Source organism: Nomascus leucogenys, chromosome 3, assembly GCF_006542625.1.
Source record: "Nomascus leucogenys isolate Asia chromosome 3, Asia_NLE_v1, whole genome shotgun sequence".
Classification (NCBI taxonomy): Eukaryota; Metazoa; Chordata; class Mammalia; order Primates; family Hylobatidae; genus Nomascus; species Nomascus leucogenys.
Genome location: NC_044383.1, coordinates 7,533,247 through 7,554,169, shown reverse-complemented (window position 1 = coordinate 7,554,169; position 20,923 = coordinate 7,533,247). Strand labels below are relative to the sequence as shown.

The following is a 20,923-nucleotide window of genomic DNA, read 5'->3' as shown; positions in this document are numbered from 1 at the left end:
AAACATCAGCCAAACTCTCTGCCTTCTTAGTCTCCACTACTGGTTGCTGTGGGCTTTCTATACCATCTTTCCTTTCATGGACTGGGCTCCTGAAGGTCAGCAGCCTCCCTGACCTCGGTGCTATAATAAGCTGCCTTCTCTTCTTCCGCTTGCACACAGCATCTCTATACTTTATTCAAACAATTACCTGGTTTGCATTGTCTCACTTTTTCTGACCAAGTTTTCTTGATCATTTAAAAATTTCCTCGGGGTTCAAGCCAGTTCACAAGCTAGACCTGATTTAAAATGAATAATTTAAGGAAATCTGGAGAACGAACTAATAGTAGATTTTTCACCCCCGGTCTACATTTTTTTGAGACGGAGTCTCGCTCTGTCACCCAGGCTGGAGTGCAGTGGCGTGATCTCAGCTAACTGCAAGTTCTGCCTCCCGGGTTCACGCCATTCTCCTGCCTCAGCCTCCCGAGTAGCTGGGACTACAGGTGCCACCACCACGCCCAGCTAATTTTTTTGTATTTTTAGTAGAGATGGGGTTTCACCATGTTAGCCAGGATGGTCTCGATCTCGTGACTTCATGATCCGCCCACCTCGGCCTCCGAAAGTGCTGGGATTACAGGCGCGAGCCACCGCGCCCGGCCGCCCCGGTCTACATTTTATATCTCTACTCTTAAGAGGCAGTATGGTACAAGGTTAAAAGTAAGGGACTTCTGAGCCAGATTATCTTCATTTTAATCCTGGTTCTACCAGTTATTTCTGTGTGACCTTGGGTAAGTTATGTAACTTCTCTGTGCCTCAGATTGTTTATAAGGGAGATAATAAAAATCCTTACAGCATATAGAGTTGGTGAAGTTAAATGTGGTGAAAGTTAAATGAATAAATAAAGCATCCACACTAGTACATGACCCAAATTAAGTGTCATGTAAGTGTTGCTGCACTGCAGTTCTCCTCAGTAACGGCCTGTGACCTGCCATTTCTGTCAGCTCTTACCAAGGCTCAGTGCTGCCCCGGACCTCTGCTCCATTGTCATAGTACTGTTTGCACTCTGCTAGTCACCTGTAAATATACATATTTTAGGATCCTAAAACCAATATCCTAAAATATGTATATTAGCAGATGATGACAAAAACACTAGAATTTTTATCAAAGAGAAATTAGAAAGTATACGGGTATAATATTGTAAGGATTAGGATACACCTGTCACATTACTCTAGGTTGTCTAAGAAACAAAGCAAAACAAATTGGGTGTCATCCACTATTTTTTTGGCCTCCTAAAAATAACTAGCTCTTACTTGATGAGGTCATTCATTCATGACCTGACCATCCAGGGTCCTATATGGCAATAATAGCTTTTTGCAAAAAGCAACTCTTGCCTAAGTGGAGATTCGCATCTTGATGAGTTTTGTATGAAAGTAAAGAAGATGCAGGAACATTATCAATGGGCCGTACACTAACCATTGGCATTTCTGTGTGAGCAACGTGTTGCATAGTTGTGTGATTTGGCAGCAGCTGGTCCATTGCTGACACGTGTGTGTGTTCACTGAGGCTTCAGTCACACCTAAGGCTTCCTTGGAGAGACCATGCTGCCATTACATTTGGATCACTATCTGCCCCCATCACACACACACACACACACACACACACACACACACACAAACATGAACCAACTTTCCAAGCACCACACCCACCTTTTCCGGGCTCTGTAGCAGATCTGGAGGGGTGATGGCTAGCAGTGAGGGTTTTGGCTCCATCATGGCCAGCTCTGGTGGCAGTGGGCCACCTGTGGCTGGTGCCAAGCTCACTGATGGAGATCTCTCATTATATACCTACATCAATGATCAGTAAAGAACAAGCCATAAGAAACTCTTGAGTATCTGGGAATGTTATCTTTTTACTCCTCATATAACTTCATGGTGAACTGTTTTGAAATTTGACATTAATTTAGAATTTCTTGCCTGTTCTGATCTCTAGTAGGATTCTAGGCTGGATGTCTTTGGAATTGAAATACTTGTTGGCTTCTGGTTATTCTGGGGGTAATCCATAACAGTCTGCCATTCCTGGTGTTTGGTTTTAGTGGGCTGTGAAAAAAATCATTTGTTCAACACTGATGTCATGATACAAGGATGTGAAGATGTGAGTCATCGTGACATCACCAGCCAGAATTGCTGGGATTCAGTGAGATGACTCACAGTAAGAGGTCAGTGTCTGGCTCAATAGTTCCTTCTTCCACATGTATCCCTCAGTGTCTAGAACCCTGAAATTGGTTTCTCTAAGAAAACCAAGAGGCCCGTAAGGGTAATGTATATTGTTGATTTTTATGGTTATTTTTCAAAAACTAGTATTTTAAACATATCAAAATTATTTCAAATGGTAATGTACTCAATGTACCATTTGGTTTAAGATGTTAACATTTTGCCATATATGTCCTAAAGTCTTTTCATGAAGAAATAAAACCTTGCAAATACACTGGTAAGACCCCCCTCCTGCCCATCATGCCCCCATCCCTTCTGTTATGTTGTTGAGGTGATGTATGTTCTTCCCATCAGCTTTTTAACTTTTACTACATATCTGTGCATTCATAAATAACATGTAGTGTTTTTTGTGTGTTATGTAGTGTGTCCTTTTGCAACCCATGTTTTCCACCCATTCATTTTGAATTGATCTATGTTGATGCAGGTGTATACAAAACTCATACAGCTAATTTCTTTTAGTTGTTGTATAGGATTTTACTGTAGGAAATATGCCATCATTTATTTAGATACTTTTTAACTTAATTATCACAAAACACTTTGTGGTATTTTTAACTCAGTTTCAGAGAACATATTCAAACCTACGTTTATCCAATTCCATCATGCTTTCTATAAACATTTGGAAAATAAAGTTGGGAAAATGAGCTTGCAGCCTGCCTAGCATATCTCTGGGGTCTTCGTGTAAGGGAAATTGTTGGCTGTGTGCCCCACTGGCCTGGGGTGGGCAAGACCAGGGCAGCCCTGTCTTCCTCAGTGGGTCTGCACTGCAGGAGGACCCCTGGGTCTTCAGAGGGTGGCCAGTCAGCTACTTGGGACATTGGCTCAAGGGAAATACAAGATTCTTTTTTTTAAAAAAATGAGCAATGCAGTAAATCTGTGATATATTTGAAGCTCAAGAAGGATTGAGTTACAGGGAGAAGTTTCAAAGGAAGTGTAAGACATGGACCCAGCCCGTAAGAAACTTAAAGTATAGCAGGGGAGACAAAACTAACATAGAACAATTGCATGCTAAACAGCTTGGTATACACTCTACCCCTTGTTACCTTTGGCAAAAATGAGATATTCTGTGTTTTTCTTTGCACCTTGATTTCTCACCCAACAATACTTAGTGGAGGTCCTTTCAAAGCACCTAGTATAGAACAAATTGATTTTTCAAAGGGTGTATAATGTTCCACTTTATGGACATAGAATAACTTATTTGTCCATTCTCTTATAAATGGGTCGTCTTTTTTTTTTTTGTTTTGCTGTAAACTGCTGAAAACTATAGTAATGTCCTGTGTGTCTTTGTATGTATTTTTTTTTTAATTTTTATTTTAGGTTTGGGGGTACGTGTGAAGGTTTGTCACACAGATAAACATGAGTCACAGGAGTTTGTTGTACATAATATTACATCACCCAGGTATTAAGCTCAATACCCAATAGTTACCTTTTCTGCTCCTCTCACCCTCCCCCTTCAAGTAGACCCCAGGGTCTGTTGTTTCCTTCTTTGTGTTCATAAGTTCTTCTCATTTAGCATCCTCTTATAAAAGAGAACATGCGGTATTTGATTTTGTGTTCCTGCATTAGATGATAGCCTCCAGTTCCATCCACGTTCCCGCACAAGACCTGATCTCTTTCTTTTTTATGGCTGCATAATATTTCATGGTGTACCATATATTTCATATGTACCACATTTTCTTTATCCAGTCTGTCATTGATGGGCATTTAGGTTGATTCCATGTCTTTGCTATTATGAACAGTCGGTGCAATGAACATTCACATGCATGTGTGTTTGTGGTAGAATGGTTTATATTCCTCTGGGTATATACCCAGTAATGGGATTGCTGGGTCAGATAGTAGTTCTGGTTTTAGCCCTTTGTGGAATTGCCATACTGCTTTCCACAATTGTTGAACAAATTTATCCCACCAACAGTGTATAAAGTTTCCCTTTATGACCTCGCCAGCATCTGTTATTTTTTTGGCTTTTTAATAATAGCCATTCTGACTGGTGTGAGATGGCATCTCTTTGTGGTTTCGATTTGCATTTCTCTAATGATTAGTGATATTGATCTTTTTTTCATATGCTTGTTGGCCACATGTATGTCTTCTTTTGAGAAGTGTCTGTTTATGTCTTTTGCTCAATTTTTAATGGGGTTGTTTATTTTTCTCTTGTAAATGTGTTTAAGTTCTTTATAGATGCTGGATATTAGACCTTTGTCAGATACATACTTTGCAAACATTTTCTCCCATTCTGTGCCTTTTAAGTGGGGGCATTTAGCCTGTTTACATTCAAGGTTAGTATTGACGTGTGGATTTGATCCTGCCATTGTGCTGTTTGATCGTATCATTGATCCTGTCATTAGCTGGTGCTGTCACTGATCCTGTCATTAGCTGGTTCTTATGTTGGCTTGTTTGTGTGGTTGCTTTACAGTGACACTAGTCTGTGTGTTTAAGTGTATTTTTGTATCAGCTGGTAGCAGTCTTTCCTTTCTGTATTTACTGTTCCTTCCAAGATCTCTTACAAGGCAGGCCTGGTAATGAAGTTCCTCAACATTTGCTTACCTGAAAAGGATCTTGTTTCTCCTTCACTTAGGAAGCTTAGTTTGGCAGGATATGAAATTATTGAAGATTTTTCTTTAAAGAATGTTGAATATAGGCCTCTAATCTCTTCTGGCTTGTAGGGTTTCAGCTGAGAGGTCCACTGTTAGCCTAAGGGGATCCCTTTGTAGGTGACCTGCCCTTTCTCTCTAGCTGCCTTTAACATTCTTTCATTTCAGCCTTGGAAAACCTGACAATTATGTGTCTTGGAGATGATCTTCTTGTGTAGAATCTTGCAGAAGTTCCCTGTATTTCCTGAATTTGACTGTAGGTCCCTCTAGTAAGGTTAGGGAAGTTTTCATGGATGATACCTAGGAATATATTTTCCAAGTTGTTTGCTTTCTCTCCCTCCCTTTCAGGGATGCCAGTGATTTGTAGATTTGGCCTCTACATAATCCCATTCTTCTCGGAGGTTTTATTCATTCCTTTTTATTTATGTTTTCATTTTTGTCTGACCCATTTCAGAGAACCAGTCTTCAAGTTCTGAGATTCTTTCCTCAGTTAGGTTAATTCAGCTGTTAATACTTGTGATTGCATTGTAAATTTTTTTTTTTTTTTTTTGAGACGGAATCTCGCTGTGTCACCCAGACTGGAGTGCAGTGGAACAATCTCTGCTCACCGCAATCTCTGCGTCCTAGGTTCAAGTGATTCTCCTACCTCAGCCTCCCGAGCAGCTGGGACTACAGGTGCCTGCCACTACGCCTGGCTAATTTTTGTATTTTTAGTAGAGATGGGGTTTCACCATGTTGGCCAGGCTGTCCTCAAACTCCTGACCTCAGGCAATCCACATGCCTCAGCCTCCCAAAGTGCTGGGATTATAGGAGTGAGCTACTGTGCCCGGTTGTAAAATTATTGTATTGTATTATTTAGCTCTGTCAGACCCATTAGGTTCTTTTTTATGCTGGCTGTTCTATCCTTCAGCTCCTGTATCATTTTACTGTGATTCTTCTTTTCCTTAGATTGGGTTTCACCATCCTCCTGAATCTCAGTGATCTTTGTTCCTATCCATATTCCGAATTCTACTTCCTATATTCCAGCCAGTTCTGCCCAGTTACGAGCTCTTATTGGAGAACTGGTGTGGCCATTTGGAGGACATATGACACTCTGGCCATCTGAGTGTTATCAGAGTTCTTGCTGGTTCTTTCTCATCTCTGAGTATGGGTGTTCCTTTAATGTAGATTGAGTACGGTCAACAGACTTCTGGATGTTTTCACTGGGCTGATGCTTTGTGTAGGGTCTTTGAAGCTTACTTGTTGTCTCTGGTTTCAGAGCGGGGTATGTTAATGAGGTATTTTTGGTGTTGAAGCTTTGGGGTGTGATCCAGTAGGTGGCGCTTAGGTGTATTGGTCAGTTGCTAGACTCTTGTTTGGTTGTGTGGCTCCCGTTTCCTCACAGTTTCCGCCATGTTCCCTTTCAGTGCTCTGAAACTGCGTTCCTCTCCCACTTGAGTGCTGGCTCTCCTTGGCACTCCTGGGATGCCCACTGCAGCTCTGGGGTGATCTCGGTGTTTGTTCCTTTCCCAGCTTAGAGGCAGCAGAGGAAGAGATCTTAGCAGGGGTTGTGGCCAAGGGTCATTTGCTTGACTCCTGGGGGCTCCACCTCAGAGAGATGTGGGTCAGCAATCACTCGGTGCAGTCAGCCCAAGATGGAGGGTTTGTGCTCTGTGCCTAAGCCAGGGGTTCCCTGTCTGGTGATGAGCCATGCTGGGGAGAGGGGGAGTGGGACCTGTGGGAGACAGACTGGCTGCCTCTCCTTGAGTGGACTGTAGCTTATTGGATGTGTAGATAAGGCACTCTTAGAGTCTTTGCTCCTTTGTTAGAGGGTGGCAAGGGCAGTTCCACTGCTGAGGTAGTGGCAGAGAGGCTTTCAGTTGCCCCTGGAGGCTCTGTTCAGGGAGTTGCTGAGTTGGTACTGGCTCCATAGCTCTGGCGGGGGTAGCTGGAGGCCCAGGCCTGGAGGACCTGTCCAGTGAGGAGATATGGGAACAGGCACCCATGTAACAGTCTGGCCACTTTTCCATAGGGCTGCTGTGGTATGCTTGGGGCCTGCTCCAGTCCCTAGTCACCTCAGATTTTCCAGAACCTGGAGGTGTCACCAGTGAAGGCTGAGAAACAGCAAAGATGGCAGCCTGTCCCTCCCTCTGGGAGCTTCGTCCCAGGGAGGTATGGACCTGGTGTCGGCCCAAAGGCACCTGTAGGAAGTGGCTGGAGACCCTGGTTGGGAGGTCCCGGCCAGTGAGGAGGAAAGGGATTGGGACCCACTTAAAAATGCAGTCTGGCCACGTTTCGGGAGAGCAGTTGTGCTGTGCTAGGGGTCCGCTTCAGCCCCCGATCGCCTCGGATACTATGAGGCTCAAAGGCCGGAACGGCTAAGGCACCTGAACAGCAAAGATGGTGGCCCACCTCTCCCTCTGGGAGTGCCATCCCAGGAGAAATTCAATGTCCATCTGTCAGATGGACAGCTCGGGCAAGGGTGGCCGGAGGCCCCATTTGGAAGGTCCTGTCCAGTGAGGGAACAGGATAGGTACCTGCTTAAAGCAGCTGTCTGGCCACATTTTGGTAGAGCAGCTATGCTGTACTGGGGGATCCCTTCTGCTCTGTGTTGGCTCAGACTCTCCAAAGCCTGAAATCTAGAATGGCTAAGGTGCCCAAACAGCAAAGCTGGTGGCCTGCCCCTCCCCCTGGGAGGTGCTTCTTAGGGAGGTGCAATGCTGCTACTGGTAGCTGGCTGGAATTCCAAGCCAGTGGGTCTTATCTCATGAGGTGCAGTGGAAGTGGGGGCTGTTGCTGCTCAGCCGCCTGGATTCATCCTCTCTGCTAAGGGGTATGTACAGGAGTCTAACCTCTCACTTTGCCAGAGCTACGGCTACTTTTGCTGGAAAGCCTGAGTAGCTAAGGCTCCAGGGTCTCTACGCGTGCCTGAGCGGCTGCTCTGCCAAGACTCCACGCAGCTCTGTCAGACTGAAGACTGAAGGCGCTGATAGAGAGGGGTTTACATGGAGAGCTCCTGACCTGAGGTTTGCAAAGATCTGTGGGAGAAGCATGGTTTCTGGGTGGCTCATTCAGTCATTGCTTCTCTGGGCAGGGGAGGATCCCCTGGCTCCGTGTTGACCCCCAGTGGGCCATTGTCCTGTCTTGCTTTTCTTTGTTCTCTGTGGGTTAGGTTGTTTCCTTGATTAGTCCCAGTGCGAGTACCTGGCTGTTTCAGTTGAAGGTGTTGTATTCGCTCGTCCCTTCTGTTCCTCTCTGTGAGAGTCAGGTACACCAGCTGCTTCTAGTCAGCCATCTTGGCCACTCACTCTTATGTGTATTTATGCTCTGATTTCTGCAGAAGTTTCCAGGGGTGGGATGGTGAGACAGGGATATGTGTATTTTTAATTTTAATAGATGCTTCCATATTGCCCTCTAAAAAGGCGATAATTCATGTTTCCTACAACCAGCACGAGAATATCCTCTCCCTATCTTGTGAATTCCAATAGTTATGAAATTTCTTTTTCAGTTTCTGACTGGATATAAAGTTATACCCCATTGTTACCGATTTCTGTGAGCACTAGGGGATGATATGAGCATCTTTCCAGATATTACCTTGGCAATTTGTTTTCTTGTGTGCTGCTCATCTTTTGCTAGGTTTGTTAATAACCTTGGGCCTTTATTCTTGGTTAGTTTCTGAGGGCTGTTTATACAGCATAGATGTCAACCCTTTGTCATCTATGTTCCAGATATTTGGATCAGATAGAGCATTTGTCTCTTGGCTTTGTTAGTCACTGAAGGATTATAGAAGCAAACAGTTCTAGCAGGTCAAGTACAACCTTATTAGTTTGATATGTTAAGCAGCCCTTTGGAAGGGTCAGTGGGGGTGGCGTGATATTGATGGGCATGGTACAATATATGCTTGTTGAAGACTGTGGTAGCTCACACATCAGCTGAATTTTGTATCTCTTTAGCTTTTCAGGGTTCTTTAAGCAACAGGGAGGTATGCTCATATGTGTGCCTTACGCTCAGAAAAATATCTCGATCACCAAGCAGCTGTAATCCACTCGACTGGTCTCTCTTCCTTATGGAAACTGGGTCCTGAAATTCGGTATCATTCTTTTTTTTAGAAATCACGCCACCCTCAAAGCCTCATCCACCTGTTGTGGGCAAAGTGACTCATCACAGCATTGAATTATACTGGGATGTGGAAAAGAAAGCCAAACGCCAAGGACCTCAGGAGCAGTGGTTCAGGTTCTCCATTGAAGAAAAAGACCCCAACATGCACACTTATGGTATCATTTATACGTAGGTGCAGTGTTGAATTGCTTGCCACTTTGCCTTGACTTCCTGATTAGCTGGAATGATTTCTATTGTCTCTAAAAAGCCACTGCTTGTTTCAAATTAAAGAATGAGTCAGCATCATTTGTATTCATGCTCTTTTATGAATTACAATTTTTGGAAAATAGGCATTAGCAGTAACTTTGAAATTAAACCTCTGTACCTTTGAGAGCTTTGACTCCTGAAATATTTTAATGATACGTATTTAAAATCCAGAATGTAGAGACAGACTCAAACAATAGCTTGATGCAACTAGGTGAGCTTCCCATCAGGCTGCTGTGTTCACTGACGTGGAATGGCCCTGCATGGTCTACCCTGGCCAGCTTCTCTGATCTCATGTCATACCATTGTCCCCTTGTCAACTGTCTTATACCACGCTGGCTGCCTCTCAGCCTTGGCAGGCCAAGCTGGTTCCCATCGCAGGGTCTTGCTTGTTGCTGTTGCCTTGAATACATTTCCTTCTGTTTTTATACAGCTGGTTCCTTCACACCATGCCAATCTCAGATGAAACATCCCCCCCGCCCCAGAAGGCCATCTGAAGTAGCCATCCTTCCACGCAGGCCTCCTGTAGCTCAGAACCTCGTTTTGTATGCCACGTAGCATTTAGCTCTGTTGGGCTTATTTTACTTGTTTACTTGTTTGCTTAGTTTGTTTACCTTGTTGTTTACTTGTTTATTTCTTTTACTTGTTCCTTTCCTGCCTCCCCACCCAGTATTAAACTTGGTGAGAGACAAGTAAGACTCCTGCCTGCTTAACACTCTAGCCGGTTCCTTGACAGTGCTGGCTGTTATATAGCAGGCCTTCCAAATGCTTCTTGTATGAACAAATACCACCAGGAGTAATCAAGAAGTCATTTTTGGCCAGGCATGGTGGCTTATGCCTGTAATCTCAGCACTGTGGGAGGCTGAAGTGGGTGGATCCCTTGAACCTGGATGTTCAAGACCAGCCTAGGCAACATAGCGAAATCCCATCTCTACCAAAAATCCAAAAGTTAGCCAGGTGTGGTGGCTTATGCCTGTAGTCCCAACTACTTGAGAGGCTGAGGTGGGAGGATCACTTGAGCCTGGGAGGTTGAGGCTGCAGTGAGCCACGATTGTGCCACTGCACTCCAGCCTGGGTGACAGAGTGTGAGACCCTGTCTCAAAAAAAAAGTTATGTTTTTCTTCTTAGTCTTCATATCATCTCTGACTTATTTCTTCCCCTTGATAGATTTACCACTTGAAAAATGCAAAATGACTATTTTGTGATTCAGGAATACCAAAAAATGAGATACAAATATGGTTTTTAGTGAAACTTTTAATTTTGAAATAATTATAGATTCATATCCAGTTGTAAGAAATAATACAGAGTGATTGTACCTTTTCCCATTTCTCCCCTATGGTAACATCTTTGAAAATAATAGTTCAGTGTCACAGTCAGGATATTGGCATTGATGCAGTCAAGATGCAGAACAGGTTCATCACTTTCCTGGCCTTTTCTCAAGTTTGCATTGTGATAAAAGTGCTGACATGAGGAGATAGGTATGTTTGTGTGTATAAAATATCTATAAATATGTATATAATCTGTATATGAAGGCTCAACTGCAACTGTTACTTGAGTGATAATATATCTGATATTTGAGAAATTTCTCTGTACCTTAAAAAGAATCTGAAATGTAGTTACAATGTAAAAATAGTTCTTGTTCTAACTACTCAAATGTTATTTTAATCATGTCATTTTACTCGTTGAAGGTATGCTTTTTCTATCTAAAAGCATGAATTATGAGAAGCATTTCTCTGGAGAAAGAAAAAGACATCTTTCTTTCCCCCATCACCTTAGCACCACAAGCTGTGTTGGGCAGGTGAGTGGGGCCATCCTGCATCGTTCTTTCTTCCTTGGCTATTCCTTTGCTGGGTGGCCAGGTAGGCAGCCTCAGCTAGAGAAACCACAGCTGCGTGTGCTGGCTTCCAGCCTGAGGTGTGTGTCTGTGTGTCTCCCCAGAGACCTGGTTGCTGTCAGGCTGGAGAACGCACTCGCACTCTGACGACAGCCTGGCATTGTGGGGCTGGCAGTGACATCTGTGGTCCCCGCTGTAAGGACAGTGGGGAAATGCCTGCATTTCTCGCAGAATTATACAGTACAAATCTTGACGCTAGGTGGCAGAATTAGGCTGCATTAATCTTGACCTCTTTTGCTTCCTTATTTCTTTCTCTACATAGCATTAAAACTAGCAAATGCTTTTCTTGTAAAAAGTGATTATCTAGAATACCTGATGTTTGGATTGTGGATTTAAGAACTTCTTCCTGATTTGTGAGTTTCTGTTCCCATCAGACATCAGTCTATCTGGAATCAATGATATTGTCTTTGACTTGGGCTTTCCTCCATGGCTTCACATAGCCAGTCAGTTACTGAGTTCTTCATTTGTAGAATTGCTTTTGTGCTTTCCCTCATTAGCTGGGTTTTCCCCTGCAGGATGTAAGCTCCATTTCTGTCTAGCTCATTTGTGGATCCCCAGCTCCTACACCTGCCCAGTGTATTTTCTGATGGAAGGAGTTGACTTTATTCCTTTTTTTTTTTTCCCTCATCATTCTATCTTGCTGGGCTAATTTCCATTTTAATCTTTCTTTTGTCAAATTGTCTTTGGTGGGTCTCCATTGCTTGAAGGATAAAGGCAAAATTCTTTGGACTAACATTTAATGCCTTTCACAGTTTCCCCACACCTGCCTTTCTTGTTGCCTCTTATTTCTCAGCACAAACCCTCCAGTCAGATTTCCTACTGTCCTTTGAATATGCCTTGACGTTTTCTGCATGTGTGTTCAGTTGTTTTCCGTGTTTGGACAGATCGTCCCCTCTCACCCTATTCTTTCTTCTGCCCTGGTCAGATTTTACCTCTACCGAGAAGCTCTCCTTACTACCCTATTGTCTGTGCCCTAAATTCCTGTGATCATTGCTGCCCATGCCACGCATTCCATTTATTCCATCAGCGTGTATTATTGAGTGTCTGCCATGTGTCAGACACTGCTCCGGATGCTGGGGATATGGCACTGGGAAAAAATTCCTCCCTCGTGATGAGGAAGGCAAACAATAAATAAGATACATAAGTAAAAATAGGTAGTCAGCAGGCAATACATACTGAGGGGCAGCAGCATAGGAAAAATTGAGGGCCTGGGGTAGAGGTGGGGAAGTCTTCACCAAGAAGGTAACTTCTGAGTAGATCCGAAGCAAGGATATCTGGAGCCTTGCAACTATCTGGGGGAAGAACCTTCCAGACATAGCAAAGGGCAGGTGAGAAAGCCTGGCGGTACAAATGTACCTGGCTGGTCCCAGGAGCATTGAGGAGCAGAGGGAACAAGGAGGAAAGTAATGGGGGCAAGGGCAGCTGGGTCATGAGAGGTCACTGCCTGGGCCTTGAGGGTTATTGGGAGAACTCTGGCTTACTCTGAGAGAGGCGGGGAAAGCCACTGGAGATTGTGAAGCTGAGAAGAGGCGTGATCCGGCTTATGTTTTACGAGGATCCCTCTGGCTGCTGAGTTGGGAACAGGCTGTAGGGAGGCCAGGCAGCAAGCAGCAGGGAGGACTGACGAGGAAGCTTTTGAAACAGTTTAGGTGGGTGACAACACAACAGTGTGGAAAGTGGGAGGATGCAGGATATGCTTTAAAGGTGGATTTAAGAACTTGCTGGTGGACCGGATATGGGATGTGAGAGAGAGAGAGGATGCTCAAGGGATATGTGGCAGCCAGCACAGGCCCAGTGATGCTGCCTGAAGCACCAGCGTCACAGTCTCAGTGGCTTATGGCAGCAGTGATTCCCTCCCACACACTATGCCCGCCGTGGGTCGGCCAGGGCTCCATCCTGCATCGTCCTCCTACCGCAGCCCAGGCCAATGCGGCAGCCTCTGCCTGAACATTGTCCGTCACTGTAGCAGGGGAGAGAGCACGGCACGCTGTTTCTCGAAGCTTCCACCCAGAATGACATACTTCACTTCTGTGTATACTTCATTGTTTAAAGCAAGACATGCAGCCATGTCTGAGTTCAACAGGGCGGGGAGGTAGGATCCTTGTGGGAGGGCACCTCGTGTCTCTGAACAACAATCCAGTCTTCCACAGGAGGCACCCAGGGTTTGGCCTGAGCAACTGTAATAACAGAGATGGGGAAGACTGTGGGTGGAGTAGATGCTCAGTTTGAAACTGTCCGACATCCAAGCTGAGATGTCAAGGAGGCTGTTGGGGATGTCAAGGGCCAGGGAAAGGGTCTGGGTTGGAGAGACAGACTCCAGAGTCATCAGCGTGAGGCTGGATTGGAATTCTGGGGGAGGGAGTTTAGAGAAGAAAGGGAAGTCTGGTAACTGAGTCTTGGGGCTTTTCAATATTTAGCTTCTTGTGTTTCATATTTGCTCAGCTCTTGCATCAAACATTTGCTTATTGACTGATAACAAAAACAAGGCTATGCTTTAAATTTTTGTAGACTTTCCTCTCCTGTGGAAGTCACTCTAAGATTCATTTATTTTTTCAGCTGTCATGTCTAGGTAAAGTTGCGCTTCTCCATGGGTTCAATGAACTGCTCTCATGAGTCCTCCCTGTGCCTGCATTGTAATCACTGTAGAGTACCCTGGTGGGCAGTTGTGTCCTGGGTCTCTGCTGTGTCTTTTGTCCTCTTTGGAGCCATCTCTAGTGATGCAAGAATCTTCAGCCTTTCACAAGTGTGCTCGGTAACATCTGGTTTCTAACACAGTTGCGTTATTTCCCTTTCCAGGGGTTATGGAGGTGCTATTGCTTCAGGGTGACCTTCTGATACTTAGCAATACTGAATTTTATTGGGAGCACTTCTGGTTTTATTTTGGTCTAATACTATGCTAAGTCTTTGACACCTTGCACTGAATTCCGGTGAGGCTTGACTATTATATTCTCACCGAACTTCTAAAGATCTTTTCAGATGCCACACATTGTTGAGGGCTCAGTTTCTATGACTCAAATATCTAAGATTCATGGACCTATTTTCATTTAACATCAAAATCTATCTACTCATAAGACTACTTTGTGCCAGGCTGATACATTTTAGTTTGAAAAAAATTATTACTTTTTAGCCCCAGTGGTTTTTCTGAATATTTATCTTGGTTTTAGAGCTTTTACTTTTATGGTAAATGTATTTATATCAATTTTTAACACTTACCTACTTCTCGGTTTCTTGATCGAAAAGTTTCTGTAATGCCATTGGGGTTATTTCTTCATTGTCTTTCCTACAGTTTCTTTTTTCTTGATACATACTATCTCAGTTATCTGCTGCATGGCAGCCAGCCCCAGACTTTAGTGGTTGACAGCAGAAACAGTCATGTGTTTGCTCATGATCTGTAATTTGGCTAGGGTGTTGATGGCTTGTTTCTGCCCCATGTGGTCTTGGCTGTTGCAGCTCTCTTGGGCCTGGAAGAACCAAATGGCTTCACCCATGTGTGATGCATCAGCTGGGATGGCCAGGACAACAGGAGACTGGCTGGGCTTTTTCATCTCCTTTGTGGTCTGGATCTTCCACTGACTCTGTCTTACTAGGTGGCCTCTTTCTCCAACAGGGAAGTTGAACTTCTTTACATGGTGGCCAGCTTCCAAGGGAGGAGAAGCAGAAACATCTTAAGGCCCAGACCCAGAGCTGTACAGATTCACTTCCACCACTTTCCATCCTGTTCAAGGGGAGAGGAACGAGACTCTAACTCTGTGGGGGGAGGAACATGTTCCTGCAGGGGTGGCAGAGACTGTGGAGAACAGCTTGACTTCCAGCTCATTTGGCTTCTTTTAGGTGAAGAGAAATGTGTTTCTAGCAAAAGTGATGTCAGTGAGGAGGCTGAATCCACCAGCACAGAGCAGGGAGGCAGAGACATGTACGTGGTCAGAGATGCCTCAATGTGCTTAGTCTTTTTCTTGGCTCTGCTGGCGCTACACCCAAGAAGTCATTTAGATTTGGTGTCTGAAGTAACTTTGTGATGCAAAAACAGGATCAATGAATGTTCAGTATTTGATTTTACCTTGAAATTTCACATTTTAACAAAGGACAGAAACATCAAGTGAAGAAGGTCTTTGTAAATGTTTTTCAGTTTTCAAAAAAAAAAGGTTCTGTTAGATGTTAGAGTTAAAATTATGATGTTAGAGTTGTCTCCAGATTTCATGGAGGCACCTCTTTCCTGGACGTGCCAGACTCTTCTGCACCCTGACTCTCGCCGCAGTGAGGACACCTAGACCATGACTTTCCCAGGAGTTGTGTGTTCTTTCATCCCTACTGGGAAGTCCCTTTCTCAGACTGCCTGGGAGACATCTGCCTGTCTGTCGTGGAAGTCCTTTATGCCATTTCTCACTTGACATCAGAGATGCCTCTACCAGAGGACACTGTCCTGGCACCTCACTGTCTCTGCTCTATACCTGTTCCTCAGGTGCCTGTTCCTCAGTGGGGGAATTACTTGTTTGATGGATGAATTTGGCGGAAGGAACTTAGACCTTCTGGCTTCTCCTTTGGGAATACTCCTCCCTCTAGGACAAGTGTTGGGTCTGTTCCTTAGCCACACACTTAGTGCCATGCCTCATCCTTCAGGGGAAAGAATCCAGTGGGGGCTGGGAGTGAGTGGGCAAGGCTGTTTGATGATTAGGTGACGTGTTAGCTCACCCACCTAGTCCAGATCTGAAGTCAGGTTTTCAGATGTTTATCAATGATGCTAACTCCAGCTCTGTCATTTCACCCTTGCTCAGCTGTCCCTTCTTCACTGTCCTTGACTGCCCCTTTTCTTGCCACCCCATCAGTAGGAAGTTGCGGTCAACTCAGTGTTGACAGGTTCATTTTGGCCCTGAGCTGGTTCAGGACTACATCCCAGCCTGCCCCAGCACCTTGCAAATAATGGGCACTGGATACACTTGTTGAGTTGCATGGAATGGAATCGATGTATAAATATTTAGTTGCACATAAACATCCTGGAAAAATTAGTTGTGAATCCCAAAGAATGGTTCTGGTATCTTTGGAGGATCTGTTGAGAATAAAAGTAAAAACTAGAGACAGGAAAAAAAAATTGGAGGAAACAATGGTAACCTTGGCATTGAAGGAGTTATGGAGAATGGTCCAAGGGAGGAGAGCAAGAACTGGATTAAGTGTTGAAGTAGGAAAGAAGAAAGAGCTGGAAATGACACACACACACACACACACACACACACCCTCTCAAAAACCAAGCCTTTGAGTAGAAGAAAAGAAAGATTTAGAGATAAGATTTGAAAAGGGATACATGGAGTTTAGTCAGATAAGAAGAAAGAATGTTGGCAGAAAAGAGAAATGGGTAATATAGAGGTTTTGGGTAATATTGGGAAATATATACAGCTCTGTCAACTTTTGGAAACCTGATATTGTAGAATGCATGCCAAGTCAAAGCCAGGCTCCTGGAACCTGCCTCACAAGCAGAAGGTGGGGTCTTATCTTAGCACTTGCGCTAGGTCCCAGCATCTTCTGAGCAGGCAGGCAAACTACCTTACTGCATTTCTTGGTGCTAATTTTGCAGACTGCAAATGATGAGACTCAGTACTGCTTCCCTCTGGAGGTGTGTGGATTTCCATCATGAGTCTCTAATCAGATTTCTATCCCAGAAGTGCTCAGCATCCATTTCCCACAAACATTCCTAAAATGAACTTGACCATGGGGCATGATGTTAGCATTGTCTTGTATGTGCTGCCTGAGCTCCCAGCTCTACTGGAAGTTGCTCATGGGCTACGAGCAGTCTTGCATGTGACTTCTTCAGGTCCTTTCCCTGCAGTGGTATTTTGCCTGCAATAGTTATGCAGCCGTGTATTAGCCTCACAGCCCCCATCACTAGATGGGCCCCACTTGAAAACTACATATATACGATTTGACTGCCTGTCTTATCTTTCAAATATAAAACTTTGTCACTTGAGGACAAATGTCGTGGTTAACGTGATTATTTCCCCAAAGTACAAAATGGCATGCTGGCTATGTGTCAGGCCCTGGACTAGGCCCTATGGGACAGAGTGCACCTGCTGGATAGGGACAGGGGTGCCATGTGGGACTTGTCCTTCATTCTCTCGGAGTTCAGCAAAGCAGGATCCATCAGTTTTGTCCTGGAAATAGAAGGAAAATCACTTCCACCTGCTCTTCTCCTGTCTTATCAGAGAGTGCAGATTAAGCTACCTGGTGTTGTCAGCATGTTTGTCTCCTCCTGTCTAGGGGATATGCAACGAAGCATGTTGTTGAAGGTCTGGAACCAAGGACGCAGTACAGATTTCGCCTGAAGGTCACCAGCCCCTCTGGGGAGTGTGAGTACAGCCCACTCGTCTCAGTGTCTACGACCAGTGAGTATTCAGACCCTCTGCACTCACCTGTCTCTAGATCAATGGAGATGACAAGCAATTTAGAGATAAAAATATTCTGCCTCTTGTTTGGCCTTACCAGAAGCAGAAATAATACCATTTTTAAACACTGCAATAATATTTACTAGTTGGGCCTTGCCATAACTTGTAATGTCAGGGAAGTCTAATTATGCTTTCACAAACTGGGAGAGCTATTTTTGTGCCAGAACTGTCCTGTTAGTAGCCATTCAGCACAAAAGGGTGGATTCACCTTTCTTAGGAAATGGGCCACAGAGGTGTGGGCTGGGTAAGCCTAATTGTCCCCACACAGCCAAGCAGGCCGCCTGCCTGAGCGTCCTCGGTCGAGCAGCTCCATTCAGCGTCTTGTCCATTTTAGACAACCCCAGGGTGTACGTCTTAACTTGCCACACAAACCCGATTCCTGGGGTCACGGTGAGTGAGGGTGAACGAACAGTGCTGCTGCATCCACGGAGAATCCCGTGAGGGGAGAGCCCCACATGGAGAGCTCTGAGCCCTTCAGCTGGCTGAGTTTTAAGGTTGTTTCTGAGATTGGTATTTTAAAGCATTTTAAAGATGCTATCTATGTCCAGGGCCATCTCTGAGCAAGAACATTGTAAAAATTAGGGTGGTCACAAGTGTTCTCCATGGCCCACCCACTGAAAACACAGGCAAATAATTTTTCGGTTGCACAAAGGAAACCTTCCTTTTGTTGAGTAAAGCTGCTTTTCTGTTTTATTCCAGGTAGCATTTGGCTCAGAGGTATGTGCTTTCCATGGCTTTCAACTGTGTCCTTTAGGCATTTCTTCATGACAATTTTTGTGTAGACTAAAGTTAACTCAGCCTTTGAGCTGTGGTACCTTCAGTTGCAGACCTGGCATGAGGGGACAGGATCTGAGTTTAGCAAACTGGGAGTTTAGCTGTGAAAAACACAATTTCAGAGGAGACTTGTGATGTGAAATGGTCAACTCTGGGGATTCAGGTAAAAAAAGAGGGCTCGTTCCTTCATCCAGCAGTGTTGAGAACATTTGCTGTTATATGGAAGGTACTTACCTCTGGGGTTCTTAAGAGAAAGCAAAGATGGCAGAACGTGAGCTCTGTGTGCTGAAGGAAGGCAGAGGGAATTGCAGGAGAAGAGGCAGGAGGAAGAGGCAAAGGGAGCCAGGCTTATGAACAGAGACTCTCCAGGCAACCCTGGCCAGCGTGCCGTCCCAGGCTACCTTATTGCTCCCTCCCATCATCTTCCTGTCCCCACCGCCCGCAGGTCTCCTGCCACTCCACACTCCCCTACCTCTGCCCCTCCTCCCTGGAGCACTCACTTCATTGCTGTGCTCACTGAGCCTGCTCCATGGGCAAGCATGGCAGGGCGATTCCTTATGTGGCTTTCCCCTCCTCCGTCACATGCTTTCCCTCCTCCCCAGGTACAGAGCAGTATTCCCCCACCTCTATGAACACTTCTTGCATCTTCTCTTATGTATTTGTCTACCTTTTGGTCTCTCGCCTACATTGCAGGCTCCGAAAGGGTGGACGATGGGTTGGCCATCTTTAGCTTGTGGGAGTTCCTTAATAAATAAGTCAGAGTGTGTGCCTGTGGCCCGAGCAGGAGTATCGCTTGAGCCCAGGAGTTCAAGGCTACAGTGAGCTATGGTGGCACCACTGCACTCTCCAGCCTGGGCAACAGAGCAGGATCCTTTCTCTAAAAAAAGATCCTTGGATGGATGGATGGGTGGATGGGTGATAAATTAAGGACCAGTGGCAGAATTAAGAGTATGAAAAGAAACACTGATTTTCTCAGGTTGCATTTATGTTTGTTGGGAGATGTATTAGTTTTCCACTGGCCACTGAGAGTCCACCTGAACCTTCCAGGTGAGGGTGAATATGGTTGGTTCTGCAGCCTTCCATGGTGGGCTTCAGGTGGCCTCTAGCATCCTCTTAATAGCACATCAAAGCCAGGGCAGGGGCTTCTGGCCCTCCTCGCCTGAGTTTACATGGGGTTGGCGTACCATTTGGAGCAATTTTAGGAAGGGCTGTTTGTTCGTGTGTTCTCACGCTGCTAATAAAGACATACCCGAGGCTGGGTAATTTATAAAGGAAAGAAGTTTAATGGACTCACAGTTCCACATGGCTGGGGAGGCCTCACAACTATGGTGGAAGGCAAAGAAGGAGTAAAGGCATGTCTTCCATGGCGGCAGGCAAGAGAGAGCATGTGCAGGGGAATTTCCCTTTATAATACCATCAGCTCTTATGAGACTTATTCACTATCATGAGAACAGCATGGGAAAGCCCCGCCCCCATGATTCAATTACCTCCCACCAGGTCCCTCCCATGACACATGGGAATTATGGGAGCTGCAATTCAAGATGAGATTTGGGTGGGGACACAGCCAAACCATATCAGGCTGTGCCTGTGGGCCAGATGTGCCTTCTCCCCACTGAGCTGGCTCCAGAGGCAGCCATGGAGAGTTGGTGCAGGGCGTTTGTCCTTACAGCCCCGTGGCTTCCATGAGTAATTAGATGAGGCCTCCTGCAGGGATGAGTGTGTGGTGGTGACCGGGTGTGTGTGTGTGTGTGTGTGTGTGTGTGTTGGGGGAGTGATCCTGGCCATTTCACTGCCAGATAATAGATAGCATCACTGCCTGCAGCCAGGAAGCCTTCTCAACCTTGGGGGGCTGTACTGGGTGGTGAGGATCAGGTGTCCTCCTCCTCCTAGCTGGGGCAAGCTCTTGGCTCTGCAGCCTGGCTGCAGCTCCCTTATGCTATTGTTATATATTTATAATATCCAAAGCAGATTCTCCTAAGGAGGCAGATCATGCTAAACAAAGAACTAAAATTGTGCACATGATACAAAATGCTTCTGTGTGGTGATAATTTGCATTCAGTTTGAGAGTGTTTTAATGAATCACAGAGACATGCACTTTGTTTAAGAATGAACAACCTTTTTTTTTCCCCCAGGTAAAGTACACGAGATTCTTGCTTAAATGAGGCATACAATTTTAATCAGTTGGGCCCTTATAAAGAAAGAAAAACAGCTGCTACTTGTTAATTGGCAAATATCTTCTCCAATAAGCTCGTGATTTATTCACTGCTTTTAATAAAGACTTAAAATTCCACCAAGAAAGGTGTTATCACCATATTATAATATCTGCGGGTACATCTGCAGCTAAACGACCCTCTTAGAGAACGTGAGCAATGGCTCCCTCAAGACCACTCTGCCCTGCTCCTCCCTTCTCCTCCTCAGCGTCCCTGTTCACCTGGCCCTGACTGGTGAGCTCCATCCGGCTCAGTTGAGCCTGGGCTAACGTCCTCACCATGGGCAGAATCACTTTGATAATTGTAATTGCAACACTCAGGGTAAAACACTAGAAAAACAAACCCGCAGAGCAATGGCCGGCCTTTTAAAAATATTCAATTGCACTTATTGATGGCATTCCCTTGGGCCAGGCCCACAAAGTCTTGAAGGATTCAGGGGTGG

The 20,923-nt window shown here is 45.1% G+C and overlaps 1 protein-coding gene across 1 annotated transcript in view; it reads left to right on the top strand.

Annotated features, from left to right (window-relative positions):
* The window catches only part of FANK1 (fibronectin type III and ankyrin repeat domains 1), a 122,016-nt gene that overhangs the window by 83,759 nt on the left and 17,334 nt on the right, over window positions 1–20,923 (top strand). The window contains exons 2-4 of the mRNA XM_030805526.1: window positions 8,920–9,097; window positions 17,313–17,437; window positions 18,046–18,123. Coding sequence (XP_030661386.1) covers window positions 8,920–9,097; window positions 17,313–17,437; window positions 18,046–18,123 — 381 coding nt within the window. The remainder of the gene's footprint in view (window positions 1–8,919; window positions 9,098–17,312; window positions 17,438–18,045; window positions 18,124–20,923) is intronic.